This window comes from Podarcis liolepis (assembly GCF_965112155.1).
Source record: "Podarcis liolepis genome assembly, chromosome: 1".
Taxonomy (NCBI): Eukaryota; Metazoa; Chordata; class Lepidosauria; order Squamata; family Lacertidae; genus Podarcis; species Podarcis liolepis.
Window position 1 is genome coordinate 23,283,342 of NC_139554.1, and position 20,365 is coordinate 23,303,706.

General features: G+C 41.9%; 1 protein-coding gene across 3 annotated transcripts in view; it reads left to right on the forward strand.

Moving 5' to 3' along the window:
- Window positions 1-20,365, forward strand: part of CCDC88C (coiled-coil domain containing 88C) — a 103,819-nt gene that overhangs the window by 11,699 nt on the left and 71,755 nt on the right. For 2 of the 3 annotated variants that reach the window (XM_083500632.1, XM_083500631.1), the window contains exon 3: window positions 4,967-5,075. In XM_083500632.1, the coding sequence (XP_083356758.1) occupies window positions 4,967-5,075 (109 nt within the window). Of the gene's footprint in view, window positions 1-4,952; window positions 5,076-20,365 lie in introns of all 3 variants that reach the window. The other variant, XM_083500633.1, reaches the window with a different exon arrangement.

Here is a 20,365-nt window from a genome sequence, read left to right on the forward strand (position 1 = left end):
AGCCACCGCAGAGTGTTTGTCTTGTTTTAGAACCCGCTCTCAGCTCATCTATGAGGCATTGATGGGAGCGGACTGGTTTTTCTACTGCCTACCTCTACTGAGCGTGTCTCCTATTTATATTATTTATATAATATAATATCCTGCATCTCAAACACGAGGCGAGTAAAATGCTCCCTGGAATTCTCTCTTAATGTACCAGAGTTTCTTAGCAGGTGAGTCAATGAGGAAAAGGTTCCCCGAAATAGGGAATAGCATTTTCCGGCTTTTGAAAGCTTACCCAAGCCTCTGTTAGAAGCTCTTTGAACAAAAACAATTTCCGCACCTATTTGGCATTTCAGTTAATCTTGGCATTTTTAGCATAAAGGTTAGACATGAGCTTGTTTTTCCATCATGTTCTTTCCAGTACACTACACTACACTGTGATTATAATTGCAAGCAATAGAAAACGGGCCTTCGGAAGTCGTTTATCTTTCATGGCTGTAGTACAAGCAGTGGCAGGTGCCAAATATCCTAAATCAGTGTGTTTTCTTTTACTTTCTGTTGACTCAGAACAGTGAGCTAACAGGTACTGGCTCTGCTGAATAGCCAGAAGAGCCTGTTGATATGCATATAAAACAATGTGGAAATGTGAACAAATCTGTGAAACCTCTGCTTGTTCAGTTCCCTACCCCCAACTTTGATATATTTGTTATAGGCATTTGCAACCTGCTCTTTATCCAAAGCTCCCCGGCCAGAGAAGCTCCCATGCCCCAAATTTATTATATAAACAAAGACAAGTACAACCCACAGTTCCTTTCAACTCCCAGAATTCCAAAAGTGCACCTGGACCTGACAGGCTTCTAACCCAGACAGGCTTCTGGATTAGGTCATGTTTGATGCTGAGAGCTCAGTTGGCAGGCTGTCTGAGAGTTAAATGATTGAGTTCATATATTCTAAAATTAAAGGAAAGGTGAACAAAAGAAGTTTGGGCCCACAGGGCACATGGCTGTGATGTGAATTTGCCAGAGTGTGGTGTTCACATGCTATGCCTCCTGTGCAATTTGCTTTCCTTTTGTTTTTAAAACCTACTCATCTCCCATATATCAGTTTCCAAACTTTCTTCCCTACAGACCACCTAATGGGTTTTCCACCTGTTGTAATGTCTTTGCACTTCAACCCTGGCTTTAGACATGATTGGGGGAAACCCACATTTGAAGATAATGGTCTGCTGCTGTCATGTAGTTTGGACATTACCCGTGTCTGGCTTCATCATGGTCAGAGAAGAGATATTATTTATTTATTTATTAATAAATTTATATATTTGGTTTTTCAGCTTAAAATTTTATAATCACATATCCAACGTACAACATAAAAACAAGATTCCAAAGAATCTCCTGGACTTCCCTCCTCCCCTTTTGTGGGTCCTATTGTTAGTCATTTCATCCCGTATCTTTTATAATAATCCAAGCCTTTTACACCTCCGTTATGTCCAAAATTCACCATTAAACTACAAGTATTCCAATCCTACTGACGATTTTAGCTGTTCACAATGGTTTTTAAGATAATTTATAAATCCCCCCCATTCCTTATTAAAATTTTGGTCTTCCTGATTTCTGATGCTTCCAGTCATTTTTGCCATTTCGGCATTATCCATCAACTTAATGGGCAGGGGAAGAGATTTAGCCCCCACCTCAAAGTAGCCCTTTACTCCCCTGCCAGTGAACGGCTGGCAGGGGAGTAAAACCTCCACTGTGGGTGGAAGCAAATCTTGCCCATCGCCCCTGGGAATGGGGAAGCCAACCCGCTCCTGACACAGTAGATTTGGGAGTAAACGCTGTTCCTTCTCCTTTCCCCCTTTCGAACATTTCCAGTGTAGGAGGGGTGTGTTGGTTTTTCCTAAGCTTTCCCAGCTTGGTGGGCTATTGGTAGTGAGGGAAACATTTATCCACTCTCAGGCCATGCAGGTCCGTGTTGGGTTTGGGGGAAGAGGAGCGCCTTGGGTTTGGAAAGGAGACCTTGTGCCATCCATGGCAACTGCTTTCCCCTCCTCTTCCTCCCCTTCCCCATTCAACCTTGATGGAACATCTTGCTACAAGTTAATACAGCCATACCTCAGGTTGCGAACGTGATCCGTGCGGGAGGCACGTTCGCAACCCACACGCGCATGGTGCAATTTGGCACTTCTGCACCTGCGTGTGACGCCATTTTGTGTTTCTGTGCATGTGCAAGCACCAAAACCTGGAAGTAACCCTTTCCAGTACTTCCGGGTTCAACACGGCCCACAACCCGAAAGCGCGCAACCCGAAGCGTTCATAACCCGAGGTACAACTGTAAAGCCCAAAGTACTATATAGACAAACCTGAGTGAAAGGGGAAGTGGTCTGATGAAATGCTGCGCTGCGGAGTCTTAATTCTGCTGCTCCAAGGCCAGACTTTGCCTTTTGTGATGGAGCCAGTTTAACAGCCGCCAGTCTTGATAACCTAGAACCAAAAGCCTTTGGGTTCTAATCTTTCCCAGACATCTTTGAAAGCCTCAAGCTTTTGCTTGTTGCCATTGCCTGTTTTATTTTAAATAATATTATTCACTAGATCTCTGGCATGTGGATGAATTGGATTGAGCTCCTTGTAAGGAGAGCTTTCCCTGTTTTGTTTGGGAGCAGCACAGCTGGGCCTCTTGTGCCATGTTTTCATGCTGGGGCAAGGGGCAGATTCCACCAGTTGGTAGATCAGTCCTGGTGGCTGCACCAGCAGTTTCCTCTCAGTCATGGAAATCGCCTCTGAGGAAGGCTGGGACTGTGTGAGGATGGGGAATTTGTTTAAAAACCAGTTTAAAAATTTCAGTCTTGTGCACCTGATTTGATAAGACTTGGTGAGTAGCTTGGGGTAAAAAACTAACCAAGTGTAAAATGATCACATTGTTACAACAGCTCTTACACAACTGAGGTTTAAATACCATGAAACAATCTGTTTTCCTTTAAGGTAAAAAGACTTCCTTAACTGAGAAATACTCAGGGTTAGGCTGCCAATGTGCCTGCCTTTGTGAAAGACTTCATATGTCTGTTTCTTTATTATATAACCGCCACTGCCGTTTAATTTTTGCACATAATACATATAGCAAGCTAGGTGCTTTTCAAATAAGACAGTTTCTGACTAGTCTATGCATACAGTAGAAAGAATATTGAGGGGGTTGACTTGTATCTGGAAGCCACCCAGAGTGACTGGGGTATAAATAATAATCTCATTATCATCATCACCATTATCACTTCAGTCTGTAGATGAGCGAGTCACTTTTTTATTCTGCCTGTTAAGTGGGGAAACAAGTACAATGGTGATATGTCATAGCTGGCTCTTTCTTTCTTTCTTTCTTTCTTTCTTTCTTTCTTTCTTTCTTTCTTGGTTTAATTTTTTTTAAAAAAAACTGCAGTTCTTTACTTGGTAGAACATAGAAAAACAGCCTTCCTATTTGCATTCTGAAGTGATACTGTTTACAGTACAGTGGTGCCCCACAAGACGAATGCCTCGCAAGACGAAAAACTCGCTAGACGAAAGGGTTTTGCGGTTTTTGAGCTGCTTCACAAGACGAATTTCCCTATGGGCTTGCTTCGCAAGACGAAAACATCTTGCAAGTTTGTTTCCTTTTTCTTAACACCGTTAATACAGTTGCGACTTGACTTCGAGGAGCAACTCATAGAACGCGGTGTGGTAGCCTTTTTTGAGGTTTTTGGTGATTTTTGAAGCTTTCCCAAAACTTTTCCGACACCGTGCTTCGCAAGACGAAAAAACTCGCGGAACGAATTACCGTATTTTTTGCACCATAACACTCACTTTTTTCCTCCTAGAAAGTAAGGGGAAATGTCTGTGCGTGTTATGGAGCGAATGCCTGCGGGTGGCAGGGGGGATCTGCTGCAGTCGTGAGCAGAGGATCCATGGTTCCCTTTCCTTCCCTCCTGTGTGGTTACAAAGCATGGATCCACATGGATCCTCAGGATTTTTGCATTGGGCTACTCCAAACTCACTGTCAGATCACATGTCTGTGGCCACAGCATGAACCACAAAAATCATATATCCACTGTTTTGTTTAGAATATTTTTTTTCTTGTTTTCCTCCTCTAAAAACTACGTGCGTGTTATGGTCGGGTGCGTGTTATAGAGCGAAAAATACGGTAATTTCGTCTTGCGAGGCACCACTGTACCTTTGGTTACATACGCTTCAGGTTACATACGCTTCAGGTTACAGACTCCGCTAACCCAGAAATAGTACCTTGGGTTAAGAACTTTGCTTCAGGATGAGAACAGAAATCGTGCTCCGGCAGCGCGGTAGCAGCAGGAGGCCCCATTAGCTAAAGTTAAGAATAGTTTCATCTTAAGAACAGACCTCCAGAACGAATTAAGTACTTAACCCGAGGTACCACTGTACAACACTTTATAGTCTACTCTATTACCCCATTACCTTGGGAAGCATGGTATAAAAGTCATTATACATGTTAAGTAGAATGAGATGTTCATATTTTGGACCACAAAATTTAATTCTGCAAGTAGTAGTTTTAATTATGGAATATGATCTATAGGACATATTGTCTATATGTAGTGAAACTAGCACAATACTCTCTCTCTCTCTCTCTCTCTCTCTCTCTCTCTCTCTCTGTGTGTGTGTGTGTGTGTGTGTGTGTGTGTGTAAAGGCTAGGTTAACACTTTTAGCCTGCAAGCTTAGTTCTCCAGCCATCTATTTTGAAATCTCAGCCTTGCACCTTCAGCCTGAAATAGACCATTTCTGAATCCTAGCACCTCATTCTATCTAACTTGTGGAATGACCTTGTGATTACGAAGGTCAAAGAGGTTATGGAATTTACAAGGGGTTTGGATATTTCGGGAAGTAGCAAAGGAGCAAATAAAGGGCAATTGAGGGACATAGCAAAGATACTGTTTAAACAACAAAGTAATTACTGAATTCCTTTGGATTTCCTAAAATCCCAGCCTTCCTCTTTCAGAGATCCACGACCCACAAACCAGCGTGTCAACAAGCATGTCAACAATGATGTCAACCTACGGATTCAAAACCTCACCATCTTGGTCAGAAACATCAAGACCTACTATCAGGTATATCTTATGTACTTTTTGTCCCTGCTATGCTGAAGAGACACTTGCCACAGGAAATAAAAGAGGAAGTGGTCTGTGATGAAATGTTTTCAGTTAATGCTCTGATCCTTGCAGCAAATCAGGTGTGGGTGCATTTAAATGGGAAGAGTATTTTAGCTCTACATGACCACACATTCCCTTTTCCACCTCCTGGACTGGAACTGGGTGGTTTGTGTAAATTGTTGGACAGTAGACCTGGCTGCAAACTTGTTGAAAGAAGCTACCTTCAAACTATGTTTATAAGTGTACATTGCCAATTTCCCAGAAACCCTTGACCTTAGTAGGCTTGCCAAGGAATTCCATAGCTCAACATCCATCATTGATCAATAAGTAGTAATTTCCTCTGGCATTCTTCTTCATTAATTTACTCTTCTGTGACTTGCATCCAGTTTGAAATGCGTGCAAAATGTATACATGGTCAGGACAAAAAAATCCATTAATAGGAACCATGTGTGGCCATATGAGGGATTTTGGTTTGTGTACCTGGACTATTGGTCTGCTTGAGTAATACGTTTAAAAAGAATGTCACCCCATAGCTCACATTTTAAAAGGACTTCCAATTTCTGTTCTGCAATAATACTTTGACACAATGGATATCAGACACACCAACCTCGGCCCCCTGAATATTTGTTTTAAGGGAGCCAGGCCCCCTCAAATTAAGGCATCCCTGAGCGTGTCACAGGTTCAGTGGCCAGCTCCTCCAGAGGCCTCGGCCTCCTCTGTCGTGCACAGTTCGTCACACGAGCACGACACGCGCTGGGCCCTCTCAGTCTTCGCGGCAACCTGGCACCTCTGATGAATATCATCCAAAAACTTTATGGAAACCAAATATCAAGTCTAAAATAGAATATACAGTAGTATTTTTCTCTAGATGAATGTGACCATCAAATATTAAGTGACTCACGGTGATTACTATTCTGTACCACCATATCATAGTCAGGCCAGTGTACAATGAAAAGACATGAAATACAATTAAAACCAATGCAAATAAATTTCAAAGTGTCTACCAAAAAAAGAAAGAAGCTAAATTAAAAGGTTAAAGATGTAGGTGGAAGAGTTCAGAAGTTAATGCAGCACAGAAAAACGATTGAATAAGTTATTTTTAAAAAGTCAGGAAGGCAATCAAACCTGCAAACAGTGGGATTTTCAAAAACAAAATCTGTGCTATCTGTGATATGTTGGAAGGGTTAACTTCTGAGTCTCCTCAGCTATAATGCTTGAATGTGCCATCAATGCAATAATTAGAGCAGCTTCCCTTGTGAAGTGCTCCCATTGTGTAGTGTCTGGGAACTAGCTTTCATTGTTCACCCTCAGTTTGCATATGTTGCAAATGTTCCCATAGAGCAGCAGAGGTTGATCAGTCCATGCTTCTCTTGGAGATTCCCTGTTGTGTATAAATTAATTCTGACTACTCAGTTGTGTACTGCTAGAAAGGTCAGGCATGTTTCATTGTTTCTAATGAATTAGGAAAACACACAAGCAAATGTGTGGGTTGCATGCATTCCTGGATGAAGATATGTAGAAAAACAGAGTTTACCTGTGGGGTTTTGTGTGTGTGCTGATGTCCAATTTCATCATGCAGTAGATGAACTACTTCACTACAGAAGAGCATGTGGTTCCATCAGGATGGCTATTTTTGCAATCTAGATTACAGTGAAAGTAATGTACTTTACATATGTCAATATTTCTGTCCAGTGCAGAAGCTCTGACTTTCACTCCAAGGTCATTATAGAACCTGGCATCTAGAAATCATGTCTGAGAAGTATTAAAAGAAATAATAATACCATATAGAGGTGCCCTAAGATTTTGCCAGTTAATCACTGGCCATCCTGCTATTACATTCCTGCTTTTCAGACAGATGGTTCTCTAAAACACACAGAGTCCGAGGGCTTGGAAGTTGGTGGAGGAGAGAGAAATAACTCGAAATCAGGCAGCTAACCTGTTCCAGCATCTTACCAGCAGTTCCAGGCTGCTGAATGTATTTTTATACCCTCATAAATCTAGTTGCTATTCTTGTAATGTGAATAGTAAAAATCTGCATTTCATAACGTAGGAAGGCTGGTAGCAAGACAGAGTGTGTTTTTGTTTCTTTTTATCCTGTGTCTCCAAATGTCTAATTACGTGGCTTCTTTGTCTTGCTGCTGCTTTTGTCTCTGGAATAGGTTGTGTTCTCTTTCAGAGTGCAAAAAGGGCACTATTAGAACAAGTGTGTTGTTTTTGTTTTTCTTTTTAAGTAGAGCAGCTTTTGAAAAAACTCCCATGTGGGTTTAGGAAGACCCAGAAAAGACTTCACATTTCGTAACCAATTTCCAGCAGGCCGAACCTAATTTTGTGCCGTATGTAAAACCAGTTGTGCCGTCTGATAGTTATCAGAGTAATTTCTCAGAGTAACCCCCTCTCTGCCCTTTTCGTTTTTAAATAAAAGCTTTGGGTGCGCTACATTTTAAGCAGTATCTCCTAATAGCAGGAGGTAAGCTGGGTTAGCAAGGGAAAATGTGATTGATTTAAATTGCAGCCTGGAAAGGGGGGAGGGGGAAGGTTCCTGAGAAACAATAGAAGTGAGATTTGCTGCTTCCGCAAGGGAAGTGTGAACTTCAGAATGCCACGTTTTTAATTATGGTTTTCCTTTGTCCAGTTCTTTGCTGAACAGCTATATCTTTGTAGGATTGTGTCTTGGGATAAACAAATGTGGCATGTTTAACTTTGTTATTCTTTGGCAGGTGAAATTGCATAGTAGTCACTTTTTTAAAATCCCCCGTTATATTATAATCCTTCAGCTTGGGCTTCTTAAGAGAGCAGGACCAGTAAACCTTTGATCCACCCCCATCTGCCTGAAAATCAGATATGAATACATTCCATAATGTATGTGTTTTGACATTTCCTGTGTTTTGCTTTTTTGGTTCTGAAGGAGAGCACAGCCTTGAAGCCACACTGCCAATTAAAGCATGTTTGGCTCTGTCCCTGGCCTTTGAAGAATTTATGGCTGTAGCAAAATTCTGATCCGAAAATCCACATAGGGAACCCTGACGACATTTTGGCCACACTTTGGGTGGTAGCGTTTATTATTTGTACAAGAACTGCAGCACGCACAACAGTACCTCTGTTTGTTTATTTGCAAGGTCTCTTGCCCACCCTTCGCTATAAGGGCTTGGGGCAGGTTAGAAATAAAATATAATGTATGATGATAAAAGCAAATAAAACATTTGCAATTATGAAACAAACAAACCCATTCCAGATGGAAGAGAACAGCATAAATTCAGCGAAAGAGGATGGTCCCACAGGGGAAAAAAACCCCCAACATACGCCTTAACTGTCAAGTGAAACACAGGCAATTGTAGTATTGCAAGCCATGTTGAGTGTTAGGTAAGACAAGTGTGGCCTTCCAACAAAATGTTGTAGTGTGGAGTGTTCATGTTTAGGGTGCCAGCCAGCTTGTCATTCCCCTTTGCAGCGAACTCTGTTCCATCCCTCTCCACAACAGGCTTGCTCGGCATCAGCCTGCCCCCAAATCGGTGACCTCCAGTGGTTAGAAAAGATGGGAGTTGTAGTCCAGCAAGGGACGGAAACAATATAAGGAAAGGAGAAACAAGGTGATTATTTGTGTGACTTCCTGACACAAATTTGTTGTACTCAGGGTGAAGGATAGACTCATGTGCTTAAATGTGTTCCTTATTGCTAATCAGGTATTCCATCAACTTTGTTCGATGGTCAGCTCCATCAAAACCAATAAACCAGGGAAACCACTCTGGCTGTTTACTGCAAAGCTGTGAACACTAAAGCATAAGGAAATATAGATACATCTGCGCTGGTGGTGTAAAGCGAAGGAGAAAAATGCATCCTTTTAAACTTGGGGATCCTTCTCTGTGGGTTACATTTGTTTTTAAAAAGAAATTCAAGAGAAGGAAGCGATCAAGAAGAGGAGGCAGCATTTAGGTGTGTTCACTTAATGGGAACAGTTGTCCTTCCGCTGTTTCTGTAAGTATTGTCTTGTGTGCAAAGCTTATTTCAAATGTAATCTTGGTGGGGAATTGTTCTAACCAGGAATTCGTGGGAAAAGATTAGTTACGTTTTCGATTTACAGTAAACATTGCACTGCCTGGCAAAAGAATTGTCATTTGCGTTTTGAGCTGTTTGCTTTGGGACTGGCATGTGCAAGTTTTGAAGTTGGGTAGCTGTGGCATCTATGCTATGGCACCACATGTTTCCATCGATCCCAGCTGGTATTTTTAATATGCCAGGAAGATTAGCTACTTCTGGCAGCCATGCAGAGTGTGTAGGGGCCCACAGGCTCTAGGAAGCCCACCAAACCTGGAAATAATAAATTACGCCATGCAATAATTTTGTTGTCCATTGTTTATATGATTTAAGTTTTTCTTCTTCGTAACAAATGTTTGATGCCCGTTGTCATATCAGTTAATATCAGGTATAAAGATGCAACTGTAATCCATATGCATTATGAAGATACGTGCTTCATAGTATGTGTTTTATGGGGCTGCATCTGAGTGCTACCCATGCTGGAGCTTACAGAGCCTTCTTGGTGGTGGCTCCCCATTTGCAGAATGCCCTCTCTGGTGAGGTGCATCCATCTTCCTCATTATTAACATTCAGGAGGAATTGAAAAACATTCCCGTTCCCCCAGGCATTTGATGGCTCGAAGATACTGTTTGGGGCAACCTTGAAATTATTAACTCTGAGGACATGTGGTTATTTTTACTTTTTCATTTTCAGTTGTGTTGTTCTACTGCTTTGTTAGCTACCCTGGGAAATTCTGGGAAGAAGGGTGGCATAGAAATGTAACAAATATATTCCCTCTTTTCATAACAATGGTTCACCTCTGATCAGAAAGTATGTACTTAAGATACTGGAATATATTCAAACTAAATTGGGTGAGGGGGGCCACACTGTATTTTGTGCAAGGGCCGGAGTATGGCTGCCCCAACTTTTTATGCAGTTGTGTTTGAGGGCTAAAGTTGGTGTTGTACAGCCTCAAAGCCTTACTTTCGCTGTACATTATTCTCCAATGGATCTTGAAGGGAAAATCTTTTTCCCCCCTTTTGGAACCCTCTGACATTGAATTTATAAGGGATAAAACTAAATGTGAAATACAGATAATTTTATGGTGGTCTCAGGCAGGAATCAGACACACAGTGTATGAAATGAGTGGCTTAAGCATTGTGGTTTCCTAGCAACTCTTATCTCATTTAAAAATTGCTGTTAACACTTGTGTGTACAAAGATTGCCGAAAGAGGTTTCCTAGATTTCCTGAGTTCAGACTCTCTGCTCAGAGCAGGGGGGGGGGGGGGGGAGCAACAGAAACTTACTTAACTCTTGGCATGTTTGGCAGTTGCTTGTGAACCAATTTTGAGGCCCGTGTGTGGGAAAGTAGCATATGCATTTTTCTCTTTATACAGAAAGAAAAAATTACCCAGGTAGTAAAATAGATTAGTAGTACAGGAATATAGATTTGATCACTGGTGTATGATAATAAAATACTTGAGTTACAACAATTTAAAATACAGTATCACAACAGTTTAAAGCAAATTAACAATCTCAAAAATAGGATGTGCCCTAAAACTGTACCTCTCGTGTGGCAAAGGCATTAAGAAATGTGTCTTCAGCATACAAGGAAAACTACTGATTCACGAGGGTGCCAGTTGCACTCCTTTGGGGAGGGAGTTCCATAGCTTAGTAGCTGCCACACAAAATGGTGTCTCCTGGGCCACCGCCACCTCAAGCTTATGAGGGGGGTGGGAGTACCAAGAGGGTCACCTCTTCTGATTAACACCTAAGAGGGTCTGTAGGGAAGGGGGCAGCCTTCCAGGCATTTAGGACCTAAGTCATTTAGGACTGTAAACACTAATGTGAGCACCTTGAACTGGGCTTAGAAATTGACTGGGAAACCCATGCGACTGTTTTAAAAGGGAGGTTGTATGTTATCTAAATGGAACGTCAGTTATTAAATCTGGCTGCTGAGTTTTTGGGCCAACCGAAGTTTCAGAGTCTTCTTCAACAGCCTCACATAGAGGGTGTTGCAATAACGCAGTCCGGAAGTTTCCGGAGTATGGAGTACAGGGGCCAAGTGCAACCGCACCTCTTGGATGTGATGACACCAAACACCTCTGTCTTTTCCAGATTCAGCTTCAATTTGCCTGTACTCAGAAGGATAAAGAAGACAAGGAAGTAATATCTTCTCATAGTGACATTTAAGGCTATAGTCCAGGCATAGGCAAACTCAGCCTTCCAGATCTTTTTGAGACTACAATTCCCATCATCCCTGACCACTGGTCCTGTTAGCTAGGGATGATGGGAGTTGTAGTCCCAAAACATCTGGAGGGCTGAGTTTGCCTATGCCTGCTATAGTCCTATGCTCACCTACCTGGGAATAAGTCCCATTGAGCCAACCCCTTTTGGTTGACAAGCCTAGGATTGAACTTTAAATTTAACCAGGTGTTGCCCTAGATCTGACTGAGGTGTCTGGATGGTACCAGAGTATAACGTTGAAGCAGGATACACCTCTCTGGGGAGATGGTGCCAAAGTTTTGGAGTTGGTGCAGCCTCGGTGTAGACGCTTGCAGTAATACATGCTTTTATTGGCATGTTTGGTGTGGGGGTTTTCAACCCAGCACAGATATTGACTTTCGGGTTTTAAGCCATTTCACTTCTATCGCACTTTAATCTGGCTAATATGAATTTATTCAACAGACTGATATACCTTCTGTGTTGCTGTCGCTGTCAGAATCACTGAACACGAGGTATAATTGCAGCAAAGCATCGGAACGAGACAAAAACAAACAAACCTCAGCCAGCCATGGTTGAAACTAATGTGTGCTAATGCATAAGAGATTGGCATGGTGGCATCTGGGGCTGGGTAACGTCTGCAGTTAACCATGCAGCGTCGAGACCATTTTGACATTCATTGGGTTAAAGGGAGGAAAAGGTCACTCTGGGGTTAATGCTTGGCTTATTTGGAACAGCTGTGTTGTGCTAAGGCTTAAAAGGCTATGTTCCCTTGGGAACTTGGAAGAAGAATCCATAGCTAGAAAATGGAAGCAGGTGGATCTCCTTTAGGAATCTGTTGGCTTATGGAAGCCCAACATACTCAGCGTATTTCGGATTCAACACCTCATAAAAGGACCATAAATGTTTACAATTGTTTGACCCAGCAGAAAGTTGTTCCTCTTTGTACTGAGTGTTGGGTGTTCCCCTCTCGCAGAGCTACAAATCCCAGAGTTCCCTGGGAAGAGAGATTGGCTGCTAAACCCCTCTTGAGAACTGGAGCTCCGTGAAGGAGAGAGGGGTCTCCTAAGAACTCTCAGCACCTTTAACAAACTACACTTCCTGGGGTTCCTGCGGGGAAGCCATGACTGTTTAAAGTGGTACAATACTGGCTTAAATGTATAGTGCGAATGGGGCCTGTGACCTGCCCCTCTGCTTCCACTTCCAATGCTGCCACCTCCTCCTGAGCTGTAAGAAAATTATTGTTGACCAGAGAGTTCCCATATTCTTTTTGATAATGAAATAATATTTGGCATGCATTGATTACCATATAGAAAAACAACACACTATATTCTAGAGATGCTCTTTATACCTGCAATGTAAGCATGCATCTGGGCTGCGCTTGCACCGTAACATTATTGGAAATGCAAGCAAACTGCTCTCTACAGTCAGCGTCCCTCTTGGTATATACAGTGGGCTTGCCACTTACATACAGTGGTACCTTGGGTTAAGTACTTATTCGTTCCAGAGGTCCGTTCTTAAGATGAAACTGTTCTTAACCTGAAGCACCACTTTAGCTAATGGGGCCTCCTGCTGCCGCTGCACCGCTGCTGCACGATTTCTCTTCTCCCCCCCCCCCCCGATAAATTTTTCTTAATATTACATATATATACATATAAACATATACAAAATCCATTACATAGCTTGCACCTTTTATATCCACTCCACAAATCATAGGTATAATACAAAGTTTTTACAAATCATACGTATAATATAAAGTTATTTTAGGCTCAGCCGAGCCTTGAACTTCCTTCCACTCCTTTGGTAAGTATCAAATAAGTTTTACAGTCACGTATTTTATCTCTTTTACCTAATAATCACTTGCTGTTAGAGTTATTCCAACCCCACCAGTGTTGTCTGAAATTTATTTCCAATATACATCAAATATTTATTCCAATTATCATGAAATTTCTGTTCGTCTTGATCTCTTAATCTTCCTGTTATTCTAGTGAGCTCGGCATAGTTTATCACTTTAACCTGCACGATTTCTCTTCTCATCCTGAAGCAAAGTTCTTAACCTGAAGTAATATTTCTGGGTTAGTGGAGTCTGTAACCTGAAGCGTATGTAACCCGAGGTACCACTGTAATTGCACCTTTAGGTGTGTGGCCGAAAAGGAAAGAAATAAATGAAGAGCGGCAGAAACATGCCAGAGAAATACTTTTTGAGCCCTCCGTTCTGCTTACCAGGCTCTGGGATGGCCGTGCTCCTAGGGCCCTCACACATCCTTCTCCAGAGCCCAGTAAGCAAGGCAGAGGGCTCAGAAAAGCAAGGCTCAGTAAGCAGGGCAGAGTCCAATAGCTTTTGGAAGGCCACATGTTCCCCATTTCTGATTTGGAGGATTTGAGGCTCCTGATAAATTCCGAAGCCCATCCTGCTTTGCAAATACGGTCCCAGAATTCACTCCATTTCCCATAGGCATGGCAAAATTCAACGTGTACTTCACTTGTGTCATGTTGCAAAGTTAGCAGTGCATCCTGACCTACACACAGAGCACCCAGCGTTTTGTCTTTTCTGGGTTCATTCCTGTTATCTGGAAGCCTGATCATGTGAGCTGTTCCTCAGTATCTTAAGCTGCCTTGACAACAAAGCAACTCGTGTGCTAAGCATTGTTGCTGAATCCTTTGCATAATTGATCGTTTATGTACTGAGTTCTTGTACTGAGTAATTCTTGTTTTTTCGCCATTGCCATTTGCTTTGGCTCTTTTGCTTGACAACCTGTTGAAGATTTCAAAAGCAACAGTATAGCCGTCACAGATGACTGGAACATTTGTTTTTAGTAGCCAATTTAAAACCATCCTCTCTGGTTTATTCCACCAGATTGGTTAAATGCATTCCTTTTTTGTTTAGTGTTGGTGAGTCACCCTGTTGCCGATGAAAAGGTATTTGCACTTCATAATTGGTTTTAGTTACTGTTGCCTACAAAAGTTAAGAAACGTTGCTGATTCCTTCCTAGTCAGATTTCAAGACTGATTTGCAGCTGGGACATACATATTTCGGCTTCGTTACCTACCAACCCCAAAATCTGGGATCCCCTCAAAACTGGTGCTAAAGTTTAGCAACTGGAAGCTGCAGATTTCCACACTGAACAAGATACAGTGGTGCCTCGCAAGACGAAATTAATTCGTTCCGCGAGTTTTGTCATCTTGTGATTTTTTTCGTCTTGCGAAGCACGGTGTCGGGAAAGTTTTGGAAAAGCTTCAAAAATCACCAAAGTCTTTAAAAACCTCAAAAAAGGCTACCACGAAGTCAAGTCGCAACTGTATTAACGGTGTTAAGAAAAAGGAAACAAACTTGCAAGACGTTTCCATCTTGCGAAGCAAGCCCATAGGGAAAATCGTCTTGCAAAGCAGCTCAAAAAACAAAAAACCCTTTCATCTAGCGAGTTTTTTGTCTTGTGAGGCATTCGTCTTGCGAGGTACCACTGTACAGTGGTACCTCAGGTTAAGTACTTAATTCGTTTCGGTGGTCCGTTCTTAACCTGAAACTGTTCTTAACCTGAAGCACCACTTTAGCTAAAGGGGCCTCCTGCTGCCGTCGCGCTGCCGGAGCCCGATTTCTGTTCTTATCCTGAAGCAAAGTTCTTAACCTAAAGCACTATTTCTGGGTTAGCGGAGTCTGTAACCTGAAGCGTATGTAACCTGAAGCATATGTAACCCGAGGTACCACTGTACATTGATTTCTTCACACACCCTGCAGTGCTCCCTGGAATAAGGTTGCCATACATCTGGAATTTCCTGGACATACCTGGAGTATTGCAGTCAGAAGCAGTGTCCGGGTGGAAAGCTAAAAAATGTCCAGACGTATGGTGACCCATGTCGGCAGTGTCATTTTTGGCAATTTCCCTTTAAAAAAAAGCTCAGAAACATCATTTCTTTTTGCAATTTTGCCCAAAATGCTCAACAACTTTCTTCAAGTTAATGAACATGTAGACCAGAATCGTCAAATGACAATTGATAATCCACTTTAAAGGGGGTGGTTGTGCATCCTCTCTTTAAGAGGACCTCTTTGGACCTAGAAGTGTTAAATAACTATTGCCCAGTGGTGAAGATACCCATTTTGGGCAAGGTACCTGTGAGAGTGGTGGCCACCCAGCTTCATGTAAGTTTGAAGGAAAGTTGATTATTTGGAAAATTTGGATAACTCTGAGCTTCAAAGTACGGCTGTGCTTCAGTTCTCACTGCTTCAGCTCATAAAAATTTAGAGTTTGTACACTCGAAGGACCACCTCCATACCTACCAACCTTCTCAGGTGTCCTTGGAGAGGACATTCTCTGTGGTAGCCCCTAAACTGTGGAACTCCCTCCCCACAGTGATGCATCTAAGCATATTCATTGTATTCAGCTTTCACTGTACGCTGAAGACACACCTCTTTGGCATTTACACGAAAGCATTTACAAACTACAAGAAAGAAGATTCCACCTAAACATTAGGAAGAACTTCCTGACAGTAAGAGCTGTTCGACAGTGGAATTTGCTGCCAAGGAGTGTGGTGGAGTCTCCTTCTTTGGAGGTTTTTAAGCAGAGGCTTGACAACCATATGTCAGGAGTGCTCTGATGGTGTTTCCTGCTTGGCAGGGGGTTGGACTCGATGGCCCTTGTGGTCTATTCCAACTCTATGATTCTATATTTTCGTGTGTAAGACTTGGTGTGTTTTTTCACTGAAAAATCATCTTTAAAATCGGGGGTCGTCTTATACATGGGTAGTGCCTGGGGGGACGTGGGGTTATTGGCGTCTGCGGCAAGGGGTGGTGTTGATTTGGTGTTTCTGCGGCAATTTATTTTCTAGAACCCCTATCCTTTGCTGAATTTATACTGTTCTGTTCCATTTGTCATTTTTATCATTGCAATGGTTTCATTTGTTTTTATAACAAACATGGGAACCTGCCCTGGGACCTTACGCTAACGGGCAGGTAAGAATTTCCTATAAGCTAACTAAGTAAGAGGTGCATTGCTGTACCAACGGCAATAAAATAAATTAATGCGATGTACCACATGCCGTACATTGCAATATGTGAATGCCATGTATTGCATAGCTGCCATTTCCACCACTTTACATATTAGGGTAAATGAGCAGATTCAAAAGAGCAGCTGTGCTGCTAGGTATAAAATATTCAGGAACGGTAGAGGAGACAATCTTGTTTGTGTCTTCATAAGAGCTCATTAAGCCGAAAATTGTTATCTGCCACTTTATTACAGGCCCCAGAAACTGGGACAAAACTTTAACAGCAGCTTCTCACCTGTGTTTCATCTTTCAAAAACAAATCCTTTTGAAAAGGCTTATTTCAAGTTGCCATCAACAAAATGTGTGGCATATGCCCTGGAGGCAAGTGGTTAGATGTATGGGTGGTAGCGTGGACCTACTATGACTAGGCAACCTGCATTAGCCTCATTAAGGAGTGCTTCCTCTGAGTGTCTCTGTGTTGCATATATGAGGTGAAACATCTTCCTTGCCGTTAATGAGAGAATCATCCCCTCTGCTGTGCGCTGTCTCTTTCATGTGCCCTGTCATTGCCCTTCATGCCGTTTAATTCAGAACTTAGTGGCCCTTGAAATAACTCCTTCAGCTCTTGATGGACATTTTTGCAGAGGCAAAGTAGTCCGTTCGGTTGCGTTTGTTTAATGTATTGCAGTGGTAGCACGATTGTCATATTTCCTAAGCGGGCTGAGCATCAGCAGGGGCCAAGAGGTATAGAAATGAAATTAATAATATAATAGTAGCAATAATAAATCTGATTGGGGGTGGGTGGGAGGAATGGTGCCTAAGACACTCTGTTGTGGTGACTATGACCTAAGTTTAAGGTGCCATTTGGTATTATCTTATACAGTGGTACCTCGGGTTAAGAACTTAATTCGTTCTGGAGGTCCGTACTTAACCTGAAACTGTTCTTAACCTGAGGTACCACTTTAGCTAATGGGGCCTCCCACTGCCGCTGCACGATTTCTCTTCTCATCCTGAAGCAAAGTTCTTAACCCGGGTTAGCGGAGTCTGTAACCTGAAGCATCTGTAACCCGAGGTACCACTGTATATCTGAGTTTCTAACACTGATACTATCTACAGTATTCAAATTGGATGTTGCTCATTAAAAACTTTTTGACAGGCTCCTGCAGGATTAGCTTTTGCAGAGGAATATCTGAGCTAATATTTGTAGCTCTCTCGTTTCCCACCAGCCATGTCTTAGAATCAACTAGTCCATGGCATTCTTTGTGGGGGGAGAAAACTGGTTTGACCAGGTAAATTAACACCTTGGCATGGATATTCTTTCACAATGACGGAAGCAGAGTTTATTGTAGTAGTAAGAAGGGTTTTTAACAAGGCTATTCTTCTTTCAGCCAGGCCTCCCTTACTTTTATAACGTTGCTTGATATGTTTGCGTCTTTCGTGAGGAGTGTTCGAGCAGACTACATGAATTTAATGTTTCCTGCCCCTTGACATGCTTAAACTATGTATGCTTTCTATACTTCCTGGTGTGGAAGATGGTTTTGGTTTCCGTTCCAAAGAATAGCATCGGAACTGCCTCCAAATAAGAGTTATAACTAAATGTATTGTCTTCCATGGACTCTCCTTCATTGGAGGTTATTGAGCAGAGTTTGGATGGCCATCTGCCATGGATGCTTTAGTTGAGATTCCCGCATTGCAGCGGGTTGAACTAGATGACCCTTGGGGTCCCTTACAACTCTACAATTCTACGATTCTTTGCCCCGCTGACGTTTCCCCCCCTCCTTTCGTTTCCTGCATTTGGTGCCTACCCTTCTTTCAGATGGGAGCCTAACACAAACTCCCTCTAAAACACATTAAAATCTACATTTTGTATGTGTTTTTTTTCTCTCAGATAATTCTGTACCATTCTAAATTTCCACAAGAAAAAAGACTTTAATGGCATTATTCAAAAGACCATAACTCTTTGAACACAAACAAACAAACAAACAACCCTCAAAACATATATTTTAAAAAAACCGAATTAGCCAAATGAAGAAAGTTGGCAATGCTACAAGGAACCTCAAAAACTGGCCTAACCGGGAGAATTGTGTGGGTTAATCTTTTTTAAACGTTAATGATTATATGGTGCCTCTTCTGTGTTTGTGACAGACGGCAGGATAAAGAGATCTTAGCAGGTCTGTGTTGCACCTGTAAATTTTTTAAAAATATTTTTTTTGCTGGTGACTTTCCTGGGCGCTCCCAGGAGAAGTATTAAATATCTCATGATTTCTAAAATGTATTAATCAAGAAAGACTGGTGAACTTTTCCTTGACAACTAAAATGTATTTTTAAAAAGCCACCCTAGTCGGAAATGTTTGGCTGATTATGGGAGATGCTTCATATCAGTGGGAGGAAAACCCCAGAGGAGGAGAAACTAAAGCTCCGCAAATGAATTAGCGTTAACAGTATTAGTTCTACACAAGGTGCACAACAGATTACTTTAAATGGAGATAATTGGTGATGTAGCCTTGTCTCAGATTCTTGAGCGCTGATGATGACTAGTGATGGCATATGAAACATCTGCCAGAGCTGGTGCCAGTGGTCAGCATAGCTGGTCACCTGTCAAGGCCAGTGCCTCAGCAAGGACCCCACTGCCAGCTTCTGGAGCCCCCTGGCTCTGCAGCCGTCTGGTCAGCTGCTCTCTCTGAATGAGTTAGTTGTGAGAGAAGCAAGGAGGAAGTGCATTATCCTTCATTCAACTTTCTTGCTAGCTAGTTATGCACACAGTGGCCAAAGGAAGAGGTTTAGTGAATTAGTAGCAGCAACACCAGCACTCTGGAGTTTTTGTCCAAAGGCCCTCTCAGATCTGAACCCCCCTTCTCTTTTCTGTGGGTATATCATGGAGCCCTGCCCCCAAAAGCTTACAATTTATATTGGAAGAGTTTGTTTTTGCAAACCTATACAGTGTTGCTGAAAATGTACAGTGGTACCTCGGGTTACATACGCTTCAGGTTACATATGCTTCAGGTTACAGACTCTGCTAACCCAGAAATAGTGCTTCAGGTTAAGAACTTTGCTTCAGGATAAGAACAGAAATCGGGCTCTGGCGGCGTGGCAGCAGCGGGAGGCCCCATTAGCTAAGTGGTGCTTCAGGTTAAGAACAGTTTCAGGTTAAGAACGGACCTCCAGAACGAATTAAGTACTTAACCTGAGGTACCATTGTATAGTGCAGCTGGGCTTCTAGTTTTCCCTCAAGGATACATGTGGGCCTTTGAGACTCTGGCAACATGTGCTGAGCAGCTGGATTTAATTTTTTTAGCTGTCTGTAATCTTAAGTGGCAAGCTCTTAACACAACCACACTTTATTATCTCCAGTTACTACAGAGAAACCGCCACTGTGCCATTCGGGAGTGGAATCAAATAAAAATCCAGGGTAATTTAACTGGAGAGCAATATAAACATGAAGAGATACTTGCACACGCTTTAGAGTGAAAAGTTGAGGATAAATCAATAGGATTCTTTCTTTTCTTTTTTTTAATTTCCAGTCAGTGATTAAATTAGTAAAATATGCTGCTGGCAGTAAAAGCTTGCAAGCCTGTACTTTCACAATTGGATTTCTCTTCGGAGAATAGCAGATATTTGATTAAATGAGCTTTAGTAATGGGACTTGGGAAAATTTTAAAAAGGTACCGTATTTTTCCGTGTATAAGACAAAAGTAGTCACAAGCAATAAACAAAACAAAAAAAATCAAAAACTGCATAATCAAGTTGAACCACTTCCACATAAATCATAAGATCCGAAATAAATAAACAAAGAATAATATCTGGTGATTGTGATTTACACACCCCTTGGAGAACATTTTGAGGAGTTTATCCATTTTCTAAATAAATAAATATACAGTATTATCAAGAACAACGTACTGGCCACATTATTACGAATAAATCTATATTAGTTTATGTATAAGGATTGAAAGTTGAATTGTCATTTTATTTTTTATGTATTTATAAGGGGGAAATTGGGCAACTTATCCATAGACTGCAGGTTGATAAGGTCAATA